Source organism: Talpa occidentalis, unplaced genomic scaffold (genome assembly GCF_014898055.3).
Source record: "Talpa occidentalis isolate TD23 unplaced genomic scaffold, MPIMG_talOcc4v2.1 talOcc4.10, whole genome shotgun sequence".
Taxonomy (NCBI): domain Eukaryota; kingdom Metazoa; phylum Chordata; class Mammalia; order Eulipotyphla; family Talpidae; genus Talpa; species Talpa occidentalis.
In genome coordinates, this window is record NW_023600993.1 from 84,286,580 (window position 1) to 84,305,517 (window position 18,938).

At 41.7% G+C, this 18,938-nt stretch overlaps 1 protein-coding gene across 2 annotated transcripts; it reads left to right on the forward strand.

Annotated features, from left to right (window-relative positions):
• The first annotated feature begins 380 nt into the window (after window positions 1-380).
• DSN1 (DSN1 component of MIS12 kinetochore complex) lies at window positions 381-17,685 on the forward strand. Of its 2 annotated transcripts, XM_037495508.2 has the most exons (11): window positions 382-710; window positions 2,011-2,058; window positions 2,285-2,611; window positions 5,285-5,358; window positions 7,765-7,837; window positions 10,049-10,136; window positions 12,463-12,525; window positions 12,918-12,992; window positions 14,386-14,533; window positions 15,710-15,797; window positions 16,949-17,685. In XM_037495508.2, exons 2-11 carry the CDS (start codon window positions 2,025-2,027, stop codon window positions 17,011-17,013), a joined length of 1,035 nt encoding a protein of 344 aa, XP_037351405.1. In that variant the 5' UTR covers window positions 382-710; window positions 2,011-2,024; the 3' UTR covers window positions 17,014-17,685. The 2 variants fall into 2 exon arrangements, with proteins under 2 accessions (XP_037351406.1, XP_037351405.1); XM_037495509.2 differs by lacking the exon at window positions 2,285-2,611 and having other exon boundaries at window positions 381-710.
• The last annotated feature ends 1,253 nt before the right edge of the window (window positions 17,686-18,938 follow it).

Genomic DNA, 18,938 nt, shown 5'->3' on the forward strand with positions numbered 1-18,938 from the left:
TCCTCTAACTGAGCCAAGGGCCCAGTCCGTTCTGTTAGTCACATTTTTTGGAGTAAAGGAGATAAAGGGAGGGAGGACATCAGATGCCGGCTAATGCGCTTTCTTCGGCAAGTAACTGTTTCTCCATCTTACGTGGGCTCTGGGTTCGCGGGTGGAAAGGGACTTGACAGTGAAGTGAGTCCTGGGTGGGGACTCCCAGGGCGTGGCGTTGTGAGGAGGTGACAACGTGGCTACATCTGGAGGGGGTAGGACTAAAGCCAGGTGGGCGCGGCCTGCAAGAGCTTGGAATACCGTGTACGCATGCGCCGTGAGGGAGGGCGCCGTTTTGCGCGCGCATGCGTGCGGGGAAACGGGAGGGTGCCAGCTGCGCATGCGCCCTTGGTTGGCGGGAAGTTTAGGAAGCGATATTGGCGCTGACGGTGGGCGGTGCGCAAGGCCCGGGCCGGGAAGACGCGACCGCAGTGGCACAGGCGCTCCTCTAGTGACCGGGGTCGTGGAGAGAGTCACCTACGGCCTTGTGTTTCAGGGACGGAGGCTCCGACTCCGGTCTCTCAGAGGTGTGGAAGTCGAAGATCTCTTCCCGGGCGCTGCGCCGCCCTTCCCGGGACCAGCCCCTTCGGCGTCAGAACCGCCCCACCCAGCCGAGACCGGTAGCTGCCACCGGGATAGCGGAGACTGGTCGACCTGGGGACCCCGCAGCCTCCTCCTGGGTGAGAGGAAACTCGAGGGCAGCCCGCGTTTCTCGCTCAGGGCCTGTTTGCACTAGTGTTTGGGGTCGGGTGACAAGCCTGGGTTCGAATTCCGCTTCTGCCGCAAGTTGACTGCATAACAAGCTAGCGCCAGGCTTTTGACCGCTTGAACTTCAGCTCCTCTACTGCGACGTGGAATTAAGGGTAGCACTTACAGAATTGTGGCAAGGATTAAATTGGATAAGAATGCAGATAAAGCGATCCTGACATGTAATAAAGGCTTAACAGATGATAACTTGTTATTGTCTAGCTCTGAGTTTGTGTGATACAGCCATTACTGTGGGAATTTAGATTCTGGACCTGCACCTCCTTTGTTCTGTTATCTTTTCCACGTTGCTCTTATGTATTCATATCTCTCTACTAAGCATCCCCTACATACAGATTTCTTCTGGGAGGAGTATGCAGGGAAGAGATAGAGCTGTCTCTCAGTCATGTTCCTGCCCTCTGCCTGTCGGTTGCCTGGAGAGACAGTAAACAGGGCAGCCGGTGCGGCAGAAACAAAGGGGTAGAGAGAGTAACCAGCTCTGACAAAGAGAAATGGTGTGAAATCTTCTCAATGGAGCTAAGTTGGGAAGGGTGAATAAATTTTGCAGGCAATGTATGCAAAGATTCCTAAGTGGTACAGAGAATGGGAATAGCAGGAGAGAGCAGGAACAAATGGATTGGAACTAGTTTATGAAAGATACTGAATACAATGGAAAAACCTGCCAGAATGCATTGGAGAGGAGCATTGCTGGATGTAGGAAAACTGAAAAGGCTGTTGGATTATTGGGAGGTGAGGGAGGAAGGTGGTGGAAATTATGAGAATTGAACCAAATTGGTAACTGAAAATGGAGAAAAGACAGACTATTGGAGGTAGAATGGGCAGAACTGTAGATCTGAAAAATTACGAAGTAAAGGATGATGTGATTTTTCTGCATTGGAAGACTATGGCACAGATCATAATGCCATCACTGAATTAGGAGCTAGTTAAACACAAAATTTTGGGAATTAGGGGAGGATATGTGTTAAGGGAGATGGAATTATTTCTAGTAATGATAAGTTCTGTATAAATTCAGAACAGAAAGTGATGAAAATTGCTGCTTTTCTCTGGAGGAGGTGGGTAAGGTGACATTGGACTGGGCCTTATTATGTAGGTAGAATTTGTGGGTCAAGAATGGGCATTTAGAGAGGCTGGGAAGTATAAGACTTTGGGGTACCAAAGCCCCAGCAAGACCGAGCTGAAATGTGAAGAAGAGTAACCTCATTTTCCCATTTTCAGGGTCCTTCACCAGGATGACTTCAGTGACTAGGTCAGAGACTGTAGAAGGTAAGTACTGTGGTGAAATTCCATTGTTTCTTGCTTGGGTTCAGATTTCTAAGCTATGCTCAAGTGCTTTCCTGGCTCCTGGATTTGGAATCACATATTAACGTATTTACAGATGCTTCTTCAGTGTTTCCATGATCTGGGGTCTACATTTTCTTTTTCCACCTTTTTGCACAGATACTTAGTTGTGGTGCGTTTGATTCTGTATTTTGACTTTTTTTATAACAAGTGCTAGAAGAGGAACCAGAGACATCTCAGACTCATGATCATCAGTTGGAATCAGATCCCAACCCAGTGGACATTATTAATAAACCATCTGCTTCCCTGGAGATCACTCAAGGTGTTTCACAGGAAAGAATTCACCTTGAGTCTAGCCCTAAAAATGGAAGAAGTTGTGATCTCAGCCACCAGGAAGGACTTCAGCCCACATCCCTTCATTTGTCCCCTCAAGAACAATCTGCCCATCATCAAGACAGAAGACAGTCCTGGCGGCGAGCAAGTATGAAAGACACGAACCGGCGGAAGTCACTCCCTCCCTTTCATCAGGGCATCACAGGTGGGGTGCTATGTACATAAGACAGTGGAGTTCCAGCTCAGATAAGAGGCAGTGAGGTATGGAGGAAAGAGCATAATAGGAGAGACCTGTCTTTGCTTGACTTAGCTTGATTTAGTTATGTGACTGAGCAAATCACTTTACTGCTCAGCCTGTTTCCTCATCTATAAGAGGGATATCCTAAGATTATACGTACTAATGTCAAACATCTTGTAAAAGTTCAGTATTACTGCTCATTCTTTATATTATATTATTAGCTGCCATTGTAATCTATACCATGAATGAAAATTTTGATTTACAGTTGTTCAGCACTCACCTCTGCTAGATGAGAGGCATTATAGATGTCTTCTTGTAGCTTTATGCCTCATAAAGTAGGACAAGAGGTGGACAGATGTAACCTGACTTAGACTTTATAGCAAAATATTGCAAAGGGAAGATGCACATTAAAAATAAAGTGAAAGCCTAGTTTTTATACGTGCTGTATTTGAATGTGTTTTGTGTGATTTTACAGTATAATGGTATCAGCAAGCACTGAAGTACAGATTCAATGTGGAAGGTCTAATATATTTCAGGAAGAACTTACTGTGTGACCTTGAGCAAGTTACTTAATCTCCTTTGCTGTATGGTCCTCATCAGTAAATGGGATGAAATAATACCTATTTTACAGGATTAAATGAGTTGATATATAATATAGAACTTGGCACATAGTAAGTAAATAATCCAAATATTAAGCTATTGTGATTATTTGAAAAATACTATCTTTTTTTTAATAAATTTTTTTTTTATGAATCTTTATATATAATTTTTTCCAAAGATTTATTTATTTATTTATACAAGCACTGGGTACAGTCCGAAGTGTGGGAGGGTGAGAGAATTCACCAGAGCCAGAGTGGGGAGCAGAGCAGGCAGAAAGACCAAAGTACACTGCTGAGGGGAGCAGCGGGCGGCAGGAGAGGTCTGCACGCCATGTGGGACCCTCCTCCGGTGGCCCGGGAGCAGCCGGGGATTGAACCGGCGCTGCAGAGGCTGCAGGCAGCTTTGCAACCCAGTGCTCAACCGCTGCGCCACCGGGGAGGCCCGAAAAATACTATCTTACTTCCAGATAGCCTGATGTCTAGAAGGAAATCTGGGTAAAAACAGTCATTTGACATATAATTTGCTGCCACAGTGTGCTCGTGCCCTGTGCTCCTTAGGTGTACCAGGGAAACATCAACGATTCCCTAAGGGTGCCCCTACATTCATCTCTGTTCCAGAGCTAATGGACCTGAATTTCTGCATAATAGAAAAACCACTGATTTAATAAGATTAGTTATCTCCTGATTATTCTTGGCTACTTGCCAGGTACTCATTTATTATAGGCAGGAGATACATAGCCAGCTTATCGGAACTAACAGCAGTGAAGTAATTAAGTGAGAAGAGAACTTTGAAAACAATGCCAGCTAAAGCTAGAGGGCAAAAAGACTTGTATCTCATAAGTCTCAAAACAAACTGCCTTTGTATATATGATTGATATTTCTAAATGGTCATATTTCTAAATGAAAAAGTAGTGTTGGTATCTTATAGTAGTCAGAAGATTCAGTGGTATGATTATGTAAGATGCCCATCCAGTACAGTTGATTTACTATATGACCTTGGATAAGTAACTACCTGGCCTTTGTGCCTCAGTGTTATCATCTGTAAATGGAATTGATAAAATATTTGCCTCCAGTTTAATGAGGTGTGCAGAGCATTTATTAAAATGCCTTTTACATAGTAAGTGCTCAACAAATTATTAATGTTACTATTAGGTCATTATAGAGAGGCAACATGGTATTAGTGGGAAAAACACAGGTTTTGGTGAGACTTGGGATTGAATTCTGGTTCCACCAATTTCTGGCCTCAAATAATTCCCTCTGAGTTTCAGTTTCCTCATCTGTAAAACAGAATGCATAACTTTTTTTTTTAAGATTTATTTATTTTATTTATACAAGAACTGGGGTGTAGGCCAGAGGTTTGGAGGGTGAGAGGATACACCAGAGACAGTGGGGAGCAGATCAGGCAGATCCACTGAAATACACAGCTGAGGGGAGCAGCGGGCGAGACAGGAGAGGGTCTGCTGTGCCATTTGGTTCATTTCCCTGGCAGGGGATCAGAGTCATGCCTCAGTGGTTGGTGATAGCTTGATAGCACTGAGACTTAACCCTGGCACCACCAGGGAGGCCCTGGAATTCATAGTTAGTTGTTTTTTGGTTTTTGGTTTTTTTTTAATTCATAGTTTTTAAGAGAACTCAAGACAGTATATCTAAAGACAGTATATCTAAAACACACTGTAGTGCCTGTTATAAAAATGCTCAAATGTCCCCACTTTCTTTCTTTGAATAGTAAATATATAACATCCAAAAAAGTTAAAAATTTTATCTGCTTTGTTTTCTCTTAGCTTGATCAAACAAGATTCTACTGTATTATAGAGAAGGATACTAATAACTTTTTAAAAATTAGAATGCACAAATGGGTAGACTTCATTCCCTGGTCATCCTGAAAAAATGTGACTGTATATGATTTCTTCTGTTAATCAGAAAGGCTGCTTGGGAATTCTTACCTTAAGTTGGTCTGCATCATGAGGAAGGAAAATTTTCAGTTTTGTTATTTTGCTAACTATATAGTATCCAGCTCCTTGATTGTAATATTTTATGTTAGAGCTCAGCAGATCCATCAGTGTCAACTTACCAGAAAGTAAACGACTTGGCTCTCTCCTGCTTTCCAGTTTTCAGGTGAGAATCTAGGTACTGGAAAATGCTTTCTTTTTTTTTTTTTCTTTTTTTTTTTTTTTATAGAGGCATGCTTTATTTATTTGTTTGCTGGTTTGTTTGTTTGTTTTGTTTATACATGCACTGGGTACAGTCAGAAGCGCGGGAGGGCGAGAGAATTCACCAGAGCCAGAGCGGGGAGCAGAGCAGGCAGAAGGACCGAAGCACACTGCTGAGGGGAGCAGCGGGCGGCAGGAGAGGTCCGCGCCATGTGGGACCCTCCTCTGGTGGCCGGGGAGCAGCCGGGGATCGAACAGGCGCCACAGAGGCCGCGCTCAACCGCTGCGCCACCGGGGAGGCCCAAATGCTTTCTTTTTTCTTAGTCCTTTTGACACACCCAAGGAGAGATCAGTGCTGTGTGATTTATCAGTTAGGATTCACTCATGTTTCTCTTTTGGGGAGAGAGGTCTCTTTAGTTTGGATTAATTTAGAAGCCAGGATTAATCCCAGCAATTGACTTCTCTCTGGCTGTACTGGCTACCAATTCTGTTGGTGCAACTACTGCTAAAAAGCTTGCCATCAGAGATTGCCTCCATCTATTATCTTTTACTTATTGGCAGCAAATGATGTGGATTTAAAGTGGGTGGAGGTCAAAATGTAAGGTAAACTGGGTACTTGCAATTTGACTACCTTCTAAGTGAGTGTGACCTTTGTCGTATAGTTTTAAAAAATGTGTAGTGTGTTATATGGCTAGCTGGTGATTATATCTGTTTTCTTATCTTTCTCCTTCTGATTTATTTCACTTAATATAATCCCTTCCATTTCCATCCATGTTGCACAAAAGGCATGAGTTTATCTTTTTTGATCTCTGAATGTTGTTCCAGTTGAGGGCACTTAAGTTGTTTCCATAACTTGGCTATTATAAATAGCACTACTATTATTAAATACTGTTTATTATGTATATATGGGAATTCAAGATGCCTTACAAATTAGTATTTTTGAATTTTTGGGTTAGATGCCATGGGGTGGGATTACTGAGTCATATGGCAGATCCATTTTTAGTTTTTTGAGACACCTCCGTACTGCTTTCCACAAAGGTTGCATCAATCTGCATTCTACCAGCAATGCAGGAAGATTCCCTTTTTCCCATATCCTCACCAATGCTTTTTGCTTCTGATCTTTTTGATATGGGTCATTGTCACAGATGTATCTCATTATGGTCTTTATTTGCATTTCCCTGAAAATAAGTAATGATGAACATTTTTTGTGTGTCTCACGGCCATCTGTATGGCCTTTTTTTTTTTTCCCCTGAGAAATGCCTATTTAGCTGTTTCCCCCCTTTTTAATTTTTTTTTTTATAATTAACTTTTTTTTTTAATAGAGGCATGTTTTATTTATTTATTTGTTTGTTTGTTTGTTTGTTTTTATACATGCACTGGGTACAGTCAGAAGCACGGGAGGGTGAGAGAATTCACCAGAGCCAGAGCGGGGAGCAGAGCAGGCAGAAGGACCGAAGTACACTGCTGAGGGGAGCAGCGGGCGGCAGGAGAGGTCTGCGCGCCATGTGGGACCCTCCTCCGGTGGCCGGGGAGCAGCCCGGGATCGAACTGGCGGCGCAGAGGCCGCGGGCAGCTTCGCAACCCAGCGCTCAACCGCTGCGCCACCGGGGAGGCCCCCTTTTTAAATTTTTATATATTTTTTACATCATTGTTCTTTTTTTTTAAGATTTATTTTTTTTAATACAAGAACTGGGGTACAGGTCAGAGGCGCCGGAGGGTGAGAGGATTCACCAGAGACAGAGCAGGGAGCAGAACAGGCAGACTGACTGAAAGCACTGCTGAGGGGAGCAGTGGGTGAGACAGGAGAGGTATGCCATGACATGTGGGAATCGAACCAGCGCTGCAGAGGCTGCAGACAGCTTCACAGCTCTGTGCTCAACCTATAGTGCCATGCCACAAGGGAGGCCCTCATTGTTCATTTTTAAACAATGTTTGTTTCCCCCTCCCCCTCAGATGTAGTCCCCATAGAATTTCCTTCACTAGTGTACCTCTGCACCATCACCAGTCCCCTGTGCTCCTCCTTCCTTCACTCTGATCCCTCTCCCTCCTCCTTCCCTCCAGGATGACTCTGGTTTATAATTGTCTGTATGTTTTTGCTTTGTTGTGTTTTGTATTGTTATCCCCCCTCCCCAGATTATATCTATTTAGATAAATAAGCTATGTGAATTAAATGACTTTTTTCTGAAACAAAAAATCAAATTGTATAGTGTGAACAAAGAGTTTTTTTCCTGATCTATTTGTTTATATGAAAAAGCTTAGGTAGAAAAATTAAGTCATGTTTACTTTCACTTTTATTAAACATAAAGTTACATGAACTCAGACTAGCCTGGAAAATCTTGGTTGTGTACTGAAAATGCTTTTATTTCTTTAGTTCTCTGTTCAGAAACTTGAACCTTTCGTAAGGGGCACTGAGGGCTTCAGTCTTGAAAGTTTTAGAGCCAAAGGTAAGTACTAAGCTTGACCTTGGACTATACTTTCTACTAAAGTCAATCAAAACCTCACTAACGGGATCCCCTTTTATAGGCTCTTCAGAAAACCAGCTGCTTCATGAAACTGGCCTCCCCCTTTTTTTTTTGTGGAATTGTCTTAAGAATTAGAATATATATAAGGGCCTCCCTGGTGGTGCAAGAGGTTAAGCACCACACTATGAAGCAATCCACAGCCTCTGCAGCATGAGTTAGTCCCTGCTGGCCAGGGAGCAACCCACATGGTGCAGCAGACCTCTCCTGGCTCACTCACTGCGACTCGCTCACTGCTCCCCTCAGCAGTGTACTTTGGTCAGTCTGCCTGTTCTGTTCCGCACTCTGTCTCTGGTGAATCCTCTCACCCCCCACATCTCTGGCCTGTACCCCAGCTCTTGTATGCATGAATAAATGAATCTTTTAAAAAAAAAAAGAATTGGAATATATGCTTATGAAGTTCAGAAGGTCCAACTCCCACACCCAATCTCAGCTCCTCTCCCCAAAGGCACCCACAGCCACCAGTTTCTTGTGTGTCCTTCCGGAGAGATTTATTGTATTTCCAAACTTTTTTTTGGGAAGATTTATTTATTTATGCATACAAGAACTGGGGTACAGGCCAGTGGTGTTGGGGGTGGTGGTGAGAGGATTCATCAGAGACAGATGGGGAACAGAACAGGCAGACTGAAATACACTGCTGAGGAGAGTCAGGAGAGGTCTGCTGTGTCATGTGGATTGCTCCCTGGCCGGGGATTGAACTTGTGCTGCAGAGGCTGTGAATAGCTTCATAGGTTGCATCTTAACCCCTCGCGCCACCAGGGAAGCCCCTGCATTTCCAAACATTTATACATTAAAATCAAATGCAAAATAGTTTTCACTGTCCTATAGTGTTTTTATAGTGTTTTTATTTTTTTAATTTAATCTTGCAGATTGTTACATTTAACTCATATAAAGCTGTCTTGACGTTTTAATAGCTGCATGCTATTCTCTTTTATAAATGCACTGTATCTGATTTAACCAGTTTTTTGTTGACGTATTTTAGGGCTATTTTCTAATCTTTTGCTGTCACAATGAAATGGGCAATAAATACATTTTTACGCAAGATTTTTGGCGTATATGCAAGTAAAAATAAATTTCTAGAATTGTAATTAACTAAAGAAATGATAAAAATGGTCAGATTGCCTTTCACAAAGATTGCATCAATTATTCTCTCACCAGCAAAATATGCAAGTACCTTTTCTCTTACATTTACCAACAATATTATCAAACTTTTAGATTTTTTACTGTTTAATAGATTATAAGTGATATTTTGTAGTTTAAATCTGTGTTCCTTTTCTTTCAAAGACAAGCATTTTTCATTTTCTGTGTAATCTTTATTTTCTGTGAATTGTCTGTATCCTTTCGTTCATTTTTAAAAATTGGGATGTTTGCCCTCTTATATTGATTTTAAGAATTCTTTCTATGTTAAGGAAATTAACTGTTCATCTATAATATGTTACAAATTTTCTTTCCTAAGAATCAATTTTCAGTTTGCTAGGAGATAATTATTCTCTCTACGGTATAAGTACACAATAATCCATGGTCAGAAATACTCAATGTTATACACTTAAAAGACCTAGAAAATACCTGAAATCAGACTTACTTGTGAGTTAAAATGTTTATCTCAGTATTGGACTTTCACCGTAATTGGAGTAGATATTGCCAAGGTTATCTTGGCAGTAACTTAACATATCCTTTCCCCTCTGTATTCTTTAACAATATAACTGTGGATTCTTCCAACTGTAAGAGACTTTAGGCCCATAATTCTTTATTTGCTTCCAACATTTCTCATTATACTCTTGTCTGTTGCCTGACTTATATGTTCTTCCAGTGGCAGCAGTTCAGAGCTCTTGAAAACAATGAAATGTCAGTGCAGATGTATCTTTTAAACCAGTTTTTTACCAGTGATGTATAAAAACTACCATTAAAAAAATGCCATAAAGTAATTGCCTTCCATTTCATCTATACATACCAAAAAACGAAAAAGGATAAAATCTTTCTGCCTATTTATGCCACATTATTTAATGGTTGAGAGGACCAGAATGTAAGAGGGGACCCTGAAGCTGGAACCACCTTAACTATGCTATATCTTTGTTAGCAACTTGGTATGAACATTTATATTCTTTTTATTTTATAATATATAATTTTATTCTTTAGTATCGTCTCTTTCTGAAGAATTGAAACATTTTGCAGACAGACTGGAAAGTGATGGAACTCTGCAAAAATGTTTTGAAAATTCAAAAGGGTAAGAGCATTTCCCCTTTTGTTCTGAATTATGAGTTAAATCTTTTATTATAATTAGATGGTTCATTCACTCAACAAACATATCCAGCAACTTTTTAAAGTGTTTGTACATAAATTTTTAAAAATTTTTATTTATGTATATAAGAACTGGGGGGTAGGCCAGAGATGCAGGGAGGTGGGTGAGAGGATTCAACAGAGACAGTGGGGAGCAGAACAGGCAGATCCACCGAAATACACTGCTGAGGGGAGCAGCGGGCTAGGAGAGGTCTGCTGTGCCATGTGGGTTAACTCCCTGGTTAGCTCATGCCGCAGTGGCTGGTGATAGCTTGATAACGCTGAGACTTTAACCCCTGTGCCACCAAGGGAGTCCATATATCCAGCAACTTCTATGTACCATGCTCTTTTAGATACTGGAGATATAGTGATTATGTCAAATTAAGAACTTTCTTATATATTGTAATACAGGAGACAGTCAAATACAAAGAGAATAATGATTTCAGGTAGTGACAATCTTAAGAAGCCAGTGAATATGTTGTGACTTGAGTGGATGGGCAATTTTAGCTAAAGAGTTCAGAGAAGGCCTCTAATGACCTTTTGACTGAGAACCATCAGATCTGCACGGTGAGATAGAATCAGCCATAGAATATATGAGAGGAAAAGCATTCTTCAGATCTTTGCTAGCCAAGAAAATAAGCAAATGCTTTATAGCTGTCAGCAAGCAAGAATATTAGCAGAAAATTTAAAATTCACCTCCCCCCCACCCAAACTGGTATTTCCTCTATTGGGTGGGGCCCAGTCTTCTTTCTATACAATATCCTTGGGCTAATATCATGAACTTCTGAATTAATTTTGACTTCACAAAGGTCTAGTTTGCTTTCTAGCCTTAGAATTAACATTGCTGGGGCCTTCCTGGTGGCGCAAGGGGTTAAGCACCACACTATGAAGCAATCCACAGCCTTTGCAGCATGAGTTCGATCCCCGACCAGGGAGCAACCCACATGGTGAGGCAGACCTCTCCTGCCTCCCTTGCTGCTCCCTCAGCAGTGTATTTCAGTCAGTCTGCCTGTTCTGTTCCCCACTCTGTCTCTGGTAAATCCTTTCACCCCCTGCATCTCTGGCCTGTACCCCAGCTCTTGTATGCATAAATAAATAAATCTTTAAAAAAAAAGAATTAACATTGCTGTTCAGAAAGTGAAAAATATTTTAGTTCAACGTGATATCTTTTTTAATCCAGTGAGTTTAAGCTCCAGGGTGCTACATCTTAGCCAGAGGTAGAGGCCATGTATCACAGGCCTTGGCAGAAAAATAAAAGGTTGACACAACTAATTTGTCTTTGCCAGGTAGAGTATCAAGTACATCTGTGAAATTTTGGCATTTTCAGTGCCTGCTTGTTTTCTATTAGAATTAATCCTCCAACTGAGGTGAACCACTGATAGGAGTAAAACATAATTCCTACTCACAGACAGATTCAGTTTAAGTGGGGAGATAAGATGAAAGGTCATGGCCTTCCCTGGTGGCACAAGGGATTAAGTCTCAGCACTATCAAGCTATCACCAGCTACTGCAGCATGAGTTTAATCTCCAGCTAAGGAGCCAACTCACATGGCGCAGCAGACCTCTCCTGTTTCCCCTGCTGCTCCCCTCAGCAGTGTATTTCAGTACATCTACCTGTTCTGCTCCCCACTCTGTCTCCCGACTCTGTCTCTGGTGAGTCCTTTTGCCCCCCTGCACCTCTGGCCTATACCCCACTTTCTGTATGCATTAAAAAAAATTCTAAAAAAGAAAAAATGAAAGATCATATGAAAAAGTATTATTAGGCCTTAAAAAATGTTTAAGTTTTGATTAATGGGAGGGGTGGGAACTAGAAAATGATGTAAACAAAAGTTTGAAGATTGAAAACCCAGATATTTGAAGGCACTCTGATTGGGATTATATGAGACAATAGATAAAAAGGTAACAGGAATCAAAGTTGGTGAGCTGGCTGGAACTAGAACAAGCCTTAAGTACCAGGAAAAGGAATTTTGACTTTTCTTTCTAATGCAATGGAGGGTTATAGTGCTTTTAATAAAAGCAAAGGGAAAAAATTAAAGGCATGTTGTAAGAAAATCTGACCTTGTGTGAATTGGAATTGAGAGAAATAGAAGAGGACAATACCACTTAAACTAAAGCGATTACCTAGTTCAAAAGTAAGAGTCCAAGAACAAATACTTGTTGAAAAATAAATTCTGAATGATTTATTTATTATTGCCATTAAAGTTATATAAGGTATCATGTTAATAAGTGCTTCTTGAAAGATTTGTGATTTCATTCCTTTTTTCTGTATTCTAGAAAAGAATCCACAGATTTGTCTGTGGAAACATCAGTGGCTGAGATGAAGGAATATATAAAAAAGTAAGTGAAAATGAGCAAAACTTTGTTGGGAAATGTAAATTTGCCTGGGGTTAACAAAGCCTGGGAAAAATGTGTAGTAAACATCCGGTTCAGAGTGTCAGTACTAGTGTATCAACACTGAAAGTCAGAAAGCTGCATATTGGGATGTTTGTGCTATGCTGATGGCCAATTTCATAGAATGGAGACTAGGGAATAAGGATGTTAATTTGGTTTTAAGAACTCATGCTTCATTTGATTAAATTAACATCCTCTGAATCAGTTATACTTAATCCTTTAATGGCCTTTTTATTCACATTTGACAACCAGAGTATACACCTAATGCACTTACTGTTGCCCTGAGTGATTCACAATGAGATGATTAAAATTTAACTGACGTTTTTCTGGCTTTATAGATTTTCTTTAGAGCGTCAGAATTGGGATCAGCTCTTGCTGCACTACCAGACAGAGGCTCAAGAGATAATACCCAGGTTAGAACTGTAAATGGGTAGCTATCTTTTTACCTTGTGGGATTTGATTTGAATTGATTTTAGTTCTGTTAGCACAAATTGAATGGTAATCTTTTGTCATGGATCAACTCATCAGAGCTCTGTAAAGTGTCTATTTATTGTACTCTGACTGAATGGAGAGTGAAGGGGAAGGCAAGGAAGAGTTGGTATCACATTTTCAGTCGAAGAACAGAATTGCTTCTGTTCTGTGCCCTTGGCTACTGTCTTCATTCCTGGGGTGACAGGCACATCTCTGCCATGTACCTAAGGCTGGGTCAAGAACAATAGTCAAGGCCTCCCCGGTGGCGCAGCGGTTGAGTGCTGGGTTGCGAAGCTGCCCGCAGCCTCTGCAGCAACGGTTTGATCACTGGCTGCTCCCCAGCCACCGGAGGAGGGTCCCACATGGTGCGCAGACCTCTCCTGCCGCCCGTTGCTCCCCTCAGCAGTGTACTTCGGTCCTTCTGCCTGCTCTGCTCCCCGCTCTCACTCTAGTGAATTCTCTCACTCTCCTGCACTTCTGACTGTACCCAGTGCTTATATAAATAAATAAACAAATCAATCAATCAATATTTTTAAAAAAAAAAGAACAGTAGTCAAGGGACTTCAGTGAGCCAATGACATTTGAGCTACAGGTATAGGAGAAAACTCTGGGGCCTTGATGAAGATGCAAAGACATGAAAGGGAGTGATGGATGAGAGATGGGATGTTTGGTTTTGAAGGCATAAGAAAGTGGAGAAGTGCCAGATACCTATTTAGTTGACTGTTTAAACCAATGATTTAAGCTTTTTTCCCACTCCCAAATACACTCTTAGCTAGAAACTCAACTATGATGTTAGCTAAAGCCTTTATTACAAAAGTGACCTCTTAATAGAGAGGCGTTTTGAAGAACACTTTCTGAAAAATTCCCCAATTCAGGTATTGATAGTTATGTTACTTTATTCACCCCTTATAAATAGAATATGTATTCTATTTATAAAGGTAGATAATGTATAAGATGGCAATTTCAGAAAAAAACGTTTCAAGGAATATAGTTGATTAGTTAAATAGGAATGCTGCTGGAAGCAGACAGTCTATTCAGATGCTAACTACTCCTTACTTCTGTGACATTGGGCAAGTCACTTAATGCCAGAAGTTCCTCATTTGAAAATGGAGATACCTATTGTGAGTATTAAATGATATTAAGTGGAAAATACTTAGCAGCATCTGGCACCCAGCAGGCAGAACCTTTGATTAAGAAAGCCTATATTTAAAGTCATGTGAAAGAATATTGATTTAGTTTAGTAAAGCTTTATAGGAGGCTTTTCCCCCATATGTATTTTTTCATATCTTTTCCAGAAAATAATTATAAAATTCCTTGAAAACTTTTGGTTTTTAGAGGCTCCCCTGAAACCAGAGTTACTGAAGTTAAAGTGGAACCTACGACATATCTTGGGTCTTCCCAGAGTGAAGTCCTTAACACCAAGCCTGACTACCAGAAAATATTACAGAACCAGAACAGAATCGTTGATTGTATGGAGTTGGTGGTGAGTTAGCTCATGTTTAATTGATTGACATTCCAACTTTGCTACCCTGTGTGTCATCCTTGGAAATTCAAAGACCTGGAGAATATATAAAATAAGATGAATTAAGTATATTCAGCTCTATCTTGGGGGAGCATGGAGACACAATAAAAAACAAATATCTGGTGAAAAGTGCGAATAAAGCAGGGCCAAAGGGAGAGAATGTGCAGAGAGGGCGGCTGGTTGCTATTTAGAATATTTGTTGAAGGTTTGAAGGTCCCTCTTCAGGGGCCATTTTAACAGACTCAAAAGATGAGGAAGTAAGGGCACTTGGGAGATTAGTATTGTATTAACCCAAGTAACAACAGGAAGCTGATGGCACTAGATAGAGGATAATTCAAGGAGTTTAATTACAAGAGGGTATGGAGGGGCCTCCATAGTGGCGCAAGGGGTTAAGTCTCAGCACTATGAGGCTACCACAGCCACTGCAGCTACAAGTTCGATCCCCGGCCAGGGAGCTAACAACCCACATGACGCAGCAGACCTCCTGTCTCGCCCACTGCTCCCCATTGGGCGTGTATTTCAGTAGATCCTCCTGTTCTGCTCCCCACTCTGTCTCTGGTGAATCCTCTCACCCCCCCACCCCCCACCTCTGGCTTATACCCCAGTTCTTATATGCATAAATAAATAAATCTTTAAAAGAAAAAAACAAGAGGGTATAGATAAAGGTGTGGATTTGGGGGGAACACAGTGGTTAGTGAAGTAATCTGGGGCTTAGAGGCAGCTGAGCTCTTACTGCCCCTTCCCTAGGACTGAAGGGAGAACAGTGGGGAGAAAGTCACAATTGACCCCTTTGAAAGTCATGCCCTTCAGCTGAAAGACAGCTAATTCAACTTGGAGCAAGCCTAAGTAAAAGTACTCTCACCTTATTCAGCTCCCTCCTACTTGGGCTTCCTCTTGTTCAATTCTTAACCAAAAGCCAGAGAACATAGAGTCCTGTTAATAGAAGTTTTATAGGTCAGCCCCTGGCGTAGAGAAGAGTGGAGTATGGATTTGAAGGAACAGACAGAAAATGTCTGGCAAAAGCATTCCAGGTTGAAAGAATAGCAGAAGTAAATCTTGAGTAGGAGCTTGACTGGCATGTTTGAGGAGCATCAGAGAAGCCACGGACCCTACAGCCCATAGCTCTTTCTCCGACAGATGGATGAACTGCAGGGATCAGTGAAGCAGCTGCGTGCGTTTATGGACGAAAGTACCCAGTGCCTCCAGAAGGTGTCAGTACAGCTTGGTAAGCCTGTCTGTTAAGGGACCATGGCTTGGGGTGTTTTTTTCTGGGTGCCTTTCAAAGCAAAGGGCCTCAGAGGGTAAGACCTATATCAGGTGATTTTTTTCTCCCTCACAATAACTATTTTGTTGTGGGTACTCAGAGTTGATGGGAAATTTAGATGTAAATTTCACGGAAGCACAGTAAACTGGGAATTAAATCCCCATGAACTGTGTTATTTTGGTAAATCCAAGAAAGCCTAAAGAAATGCCCATTCTTTTTTTTCCCTCTTCATTTCTCAAGAATCCACTAAATAACCCTGGCATTTCTTCTCCGTAGCTTTTCCTGACCTCCAGCCCTTAATTATTTGTTACACATCTCTTCCCCTTTTTTTTTATCACATTGTATTGTGGTAATAGTTTTGTTATAGGACAGGGAGAGGGGCAGCCCAAACCCCGCAAACCTGCCTATTCTAAATGGGTTCTGCCATCCGCCGCATCAACACAAAACATATGAGACTTTAATGGGAAGGAACTTTAATACAACTAGGAAACAATACAGGAAAGGCAAATAATCTAGTTTCTAAATCAAGCACCCAAAGTTACCCGTCCCCTCGTGGGTAAAAGTCCATCCATATGGGAATGGCGCAGAGCAAGGCCCCAAAGCCTGCCACAAGTCTAAAGCATCTTCCAGTGGGGACCCACAGAAAAGGGTCAGAAACAAGCAGACAAGCCCGGAAGGAAAAGAGCAAAATCAACATCAAGATAAAAGCTGCCATTGTCACCTCCCCATGGGTCTCACCCACATCTGTGTCACCCAGTCCACGACCAAAAGACAAGCGCAGTTTCTTTACATGTCTCTAGGCTCCATGCGCCTCCTCCAGGTCTCCTTCTGGCTCCATCCTGCTTCCTCCTTAGTCTCTTCTCCAGCTTCTCCTCTTCCTGCTCAGCTCCACCCTCCCTTGGGTGGGGCAGGGAACCGCCCCCTTTCCTGGGGACCACCCTGTTACAGTTTCAGCTAGCTTTCCCACCAGACTGCTATCTCCTTGAGGACAGAGACTCTTTTTTATCATTGTAGTGTCCTTTAGTTTCTGGCACAATGTCCATTTAGTGTGTTTTCAATAAATATCGTTTCAAGTGTACTGAAATTTGTCTTTTGGCTCCTTACCTTTGCAGGGAAGAGAAGCACACAACAATTACATCCCTCACCAGCTCGAAAGTTGCTCAAGCTTCAGCTATGAAAACCACCTACCACATACTACTCTGGATCTTGTTAGTGACCTTCTGTAGCTTTTCTGCCACAGGCCCTTTAAGGAGAGGGCGGGAAGAGGCCAGCATGTGGTAGCTATGGCCGTCTGAGCTGAGGATTCCGTAAAGCACTTCAGTTTTTTTCCCCCAAAGGTGATGGGACTTAAGCATTGAAGAGTATCAGCATTTTTCCCAAGAATGTGCAAACTATTGAAATTTCTGTTTTGGCATGACCTTCAGAATTAGTGGTCCATTCTTTTAAGTATCCTTCACGGTCAGAAATCTTTATTTTGTGAGGATTTTTAGGTTTTGAAACAATTCAGAGACATTCAAGATCAAAGCCAGTGAAATATTTTAGGGGTCAAGTTGGGTTTTAGTTGTAAAGGAGTGAAACTGATTATCTAGTGTAACTCTGAAGGTGATTTTAGGTAGAGGAGTTGGAACATTGTTTGCATCATGTTAATACATACATCACTTCACAATATGTCCAAATGGACGGAAATAGTACTTGTTCTCTATGCCCTGATGTCCACGGTATGCTTTGGCTTTCAATACTAAGCTGACGTCCTAAATCCTGGATTCATGGCAAGAATGGTCTAAGTGCTCCCTTTTCATGGTTAATAATCTGCTTTATAAAATTTCACATAATTAAAAACTTTCTTTTGTCTTTTTTTTTTTAAGATTTATTTATTTTTTTTATTTATTTGTTTATTTATACAAGCACTGGGTACAGTCAGAAGCGCGGGAGGGTGAGAGAATTCACCAGAGCCAGAGCGGGGAGCAGAGCAGGCAGAAGGACCGAAGTACACTGCTGAGGGGAGCAGCGGGCGGCAGGAGAGGTCTGCGCGCCATGTGGGACCCTCCTCCGGTGGCTGGGGAGCAGCCGGGGATCGAACTGGCGCCGGAGAGGCTGCAGGCAGCTTCGCAACCCAGCGCTCAACCACTGCGCCACTGGGGAGGCCCTTTTTTGTCTTTTCTGCTAGGGCAGCCTAGCAGCAAATATAATTCTTTGCCTGAATGTAGAAGTGAACAGTGGTATGGAAATAAACGTCAACACTAAGTACCAGTAAATTATCAACTAATTTATTGTTGATGTTTCTTGTTCTCTGATCTTCCTAAAAGGAGAAAACATATTTCATTTAAATACCCAGTCATAATCTTAAGTTTTAAGCAGCTGTTAGTGAGAAGTGATAAATCCCCTTGCTTTGACCTACACTCATTTTTTATAGTTGGAAGTATTTGTAGAGCTCCTGCTGTATGCTAGGCACAGTTCTAGGGACTAGGGAGAAAGCATAGAACAAAAATGCATGATGCTAACAATCTAGTGGGATGCTGGAAAATAAAGAGACAACTCCACAGAAGTGATATTTTAGTTGATTCGGGAAAGAGTTTAAATAGGGTAATTAACTGAGACAGAAGGAACTTTTTCATATGTGTACCCCAGCTAACTGACTGAGCCACAGAGGCCTAGAAACAGCATTTTCAAAGGCCTGAGGAGGAAGGGAATGAAGCATTCTGACATAGTACTATGGGAATGCTGAGTGCTGGTAGAAGAACCAGTTGAGACAGATAGTCCAAAGTCATTAGAAGGTTATAAGGGAGGGAGAGCATCAAAAGCTTATTTTTAAAATATCACTAGTTGTGTACAGAACATAGAAACAAACAAGGTATGCGAGAAACAACTGGCTGTTGGAGTAGTCCAGGTGACAAACTGGCCTGTACTAGGTGTTGGCAGCGGATGAATAGGTTGGGCTGCTTGAGTTACTCATAATCTCTAAAACATAGTATCCTTGTATCTATGTGTAAAAGCCTAACTTAATAAATGAGATAACATTGGAAGATGAGACTATACAAGATACTGTAAAGGTTAGATTATAAGTTTAGAACAGTGATAATATGAAGGGTATGAAGGCTTGGA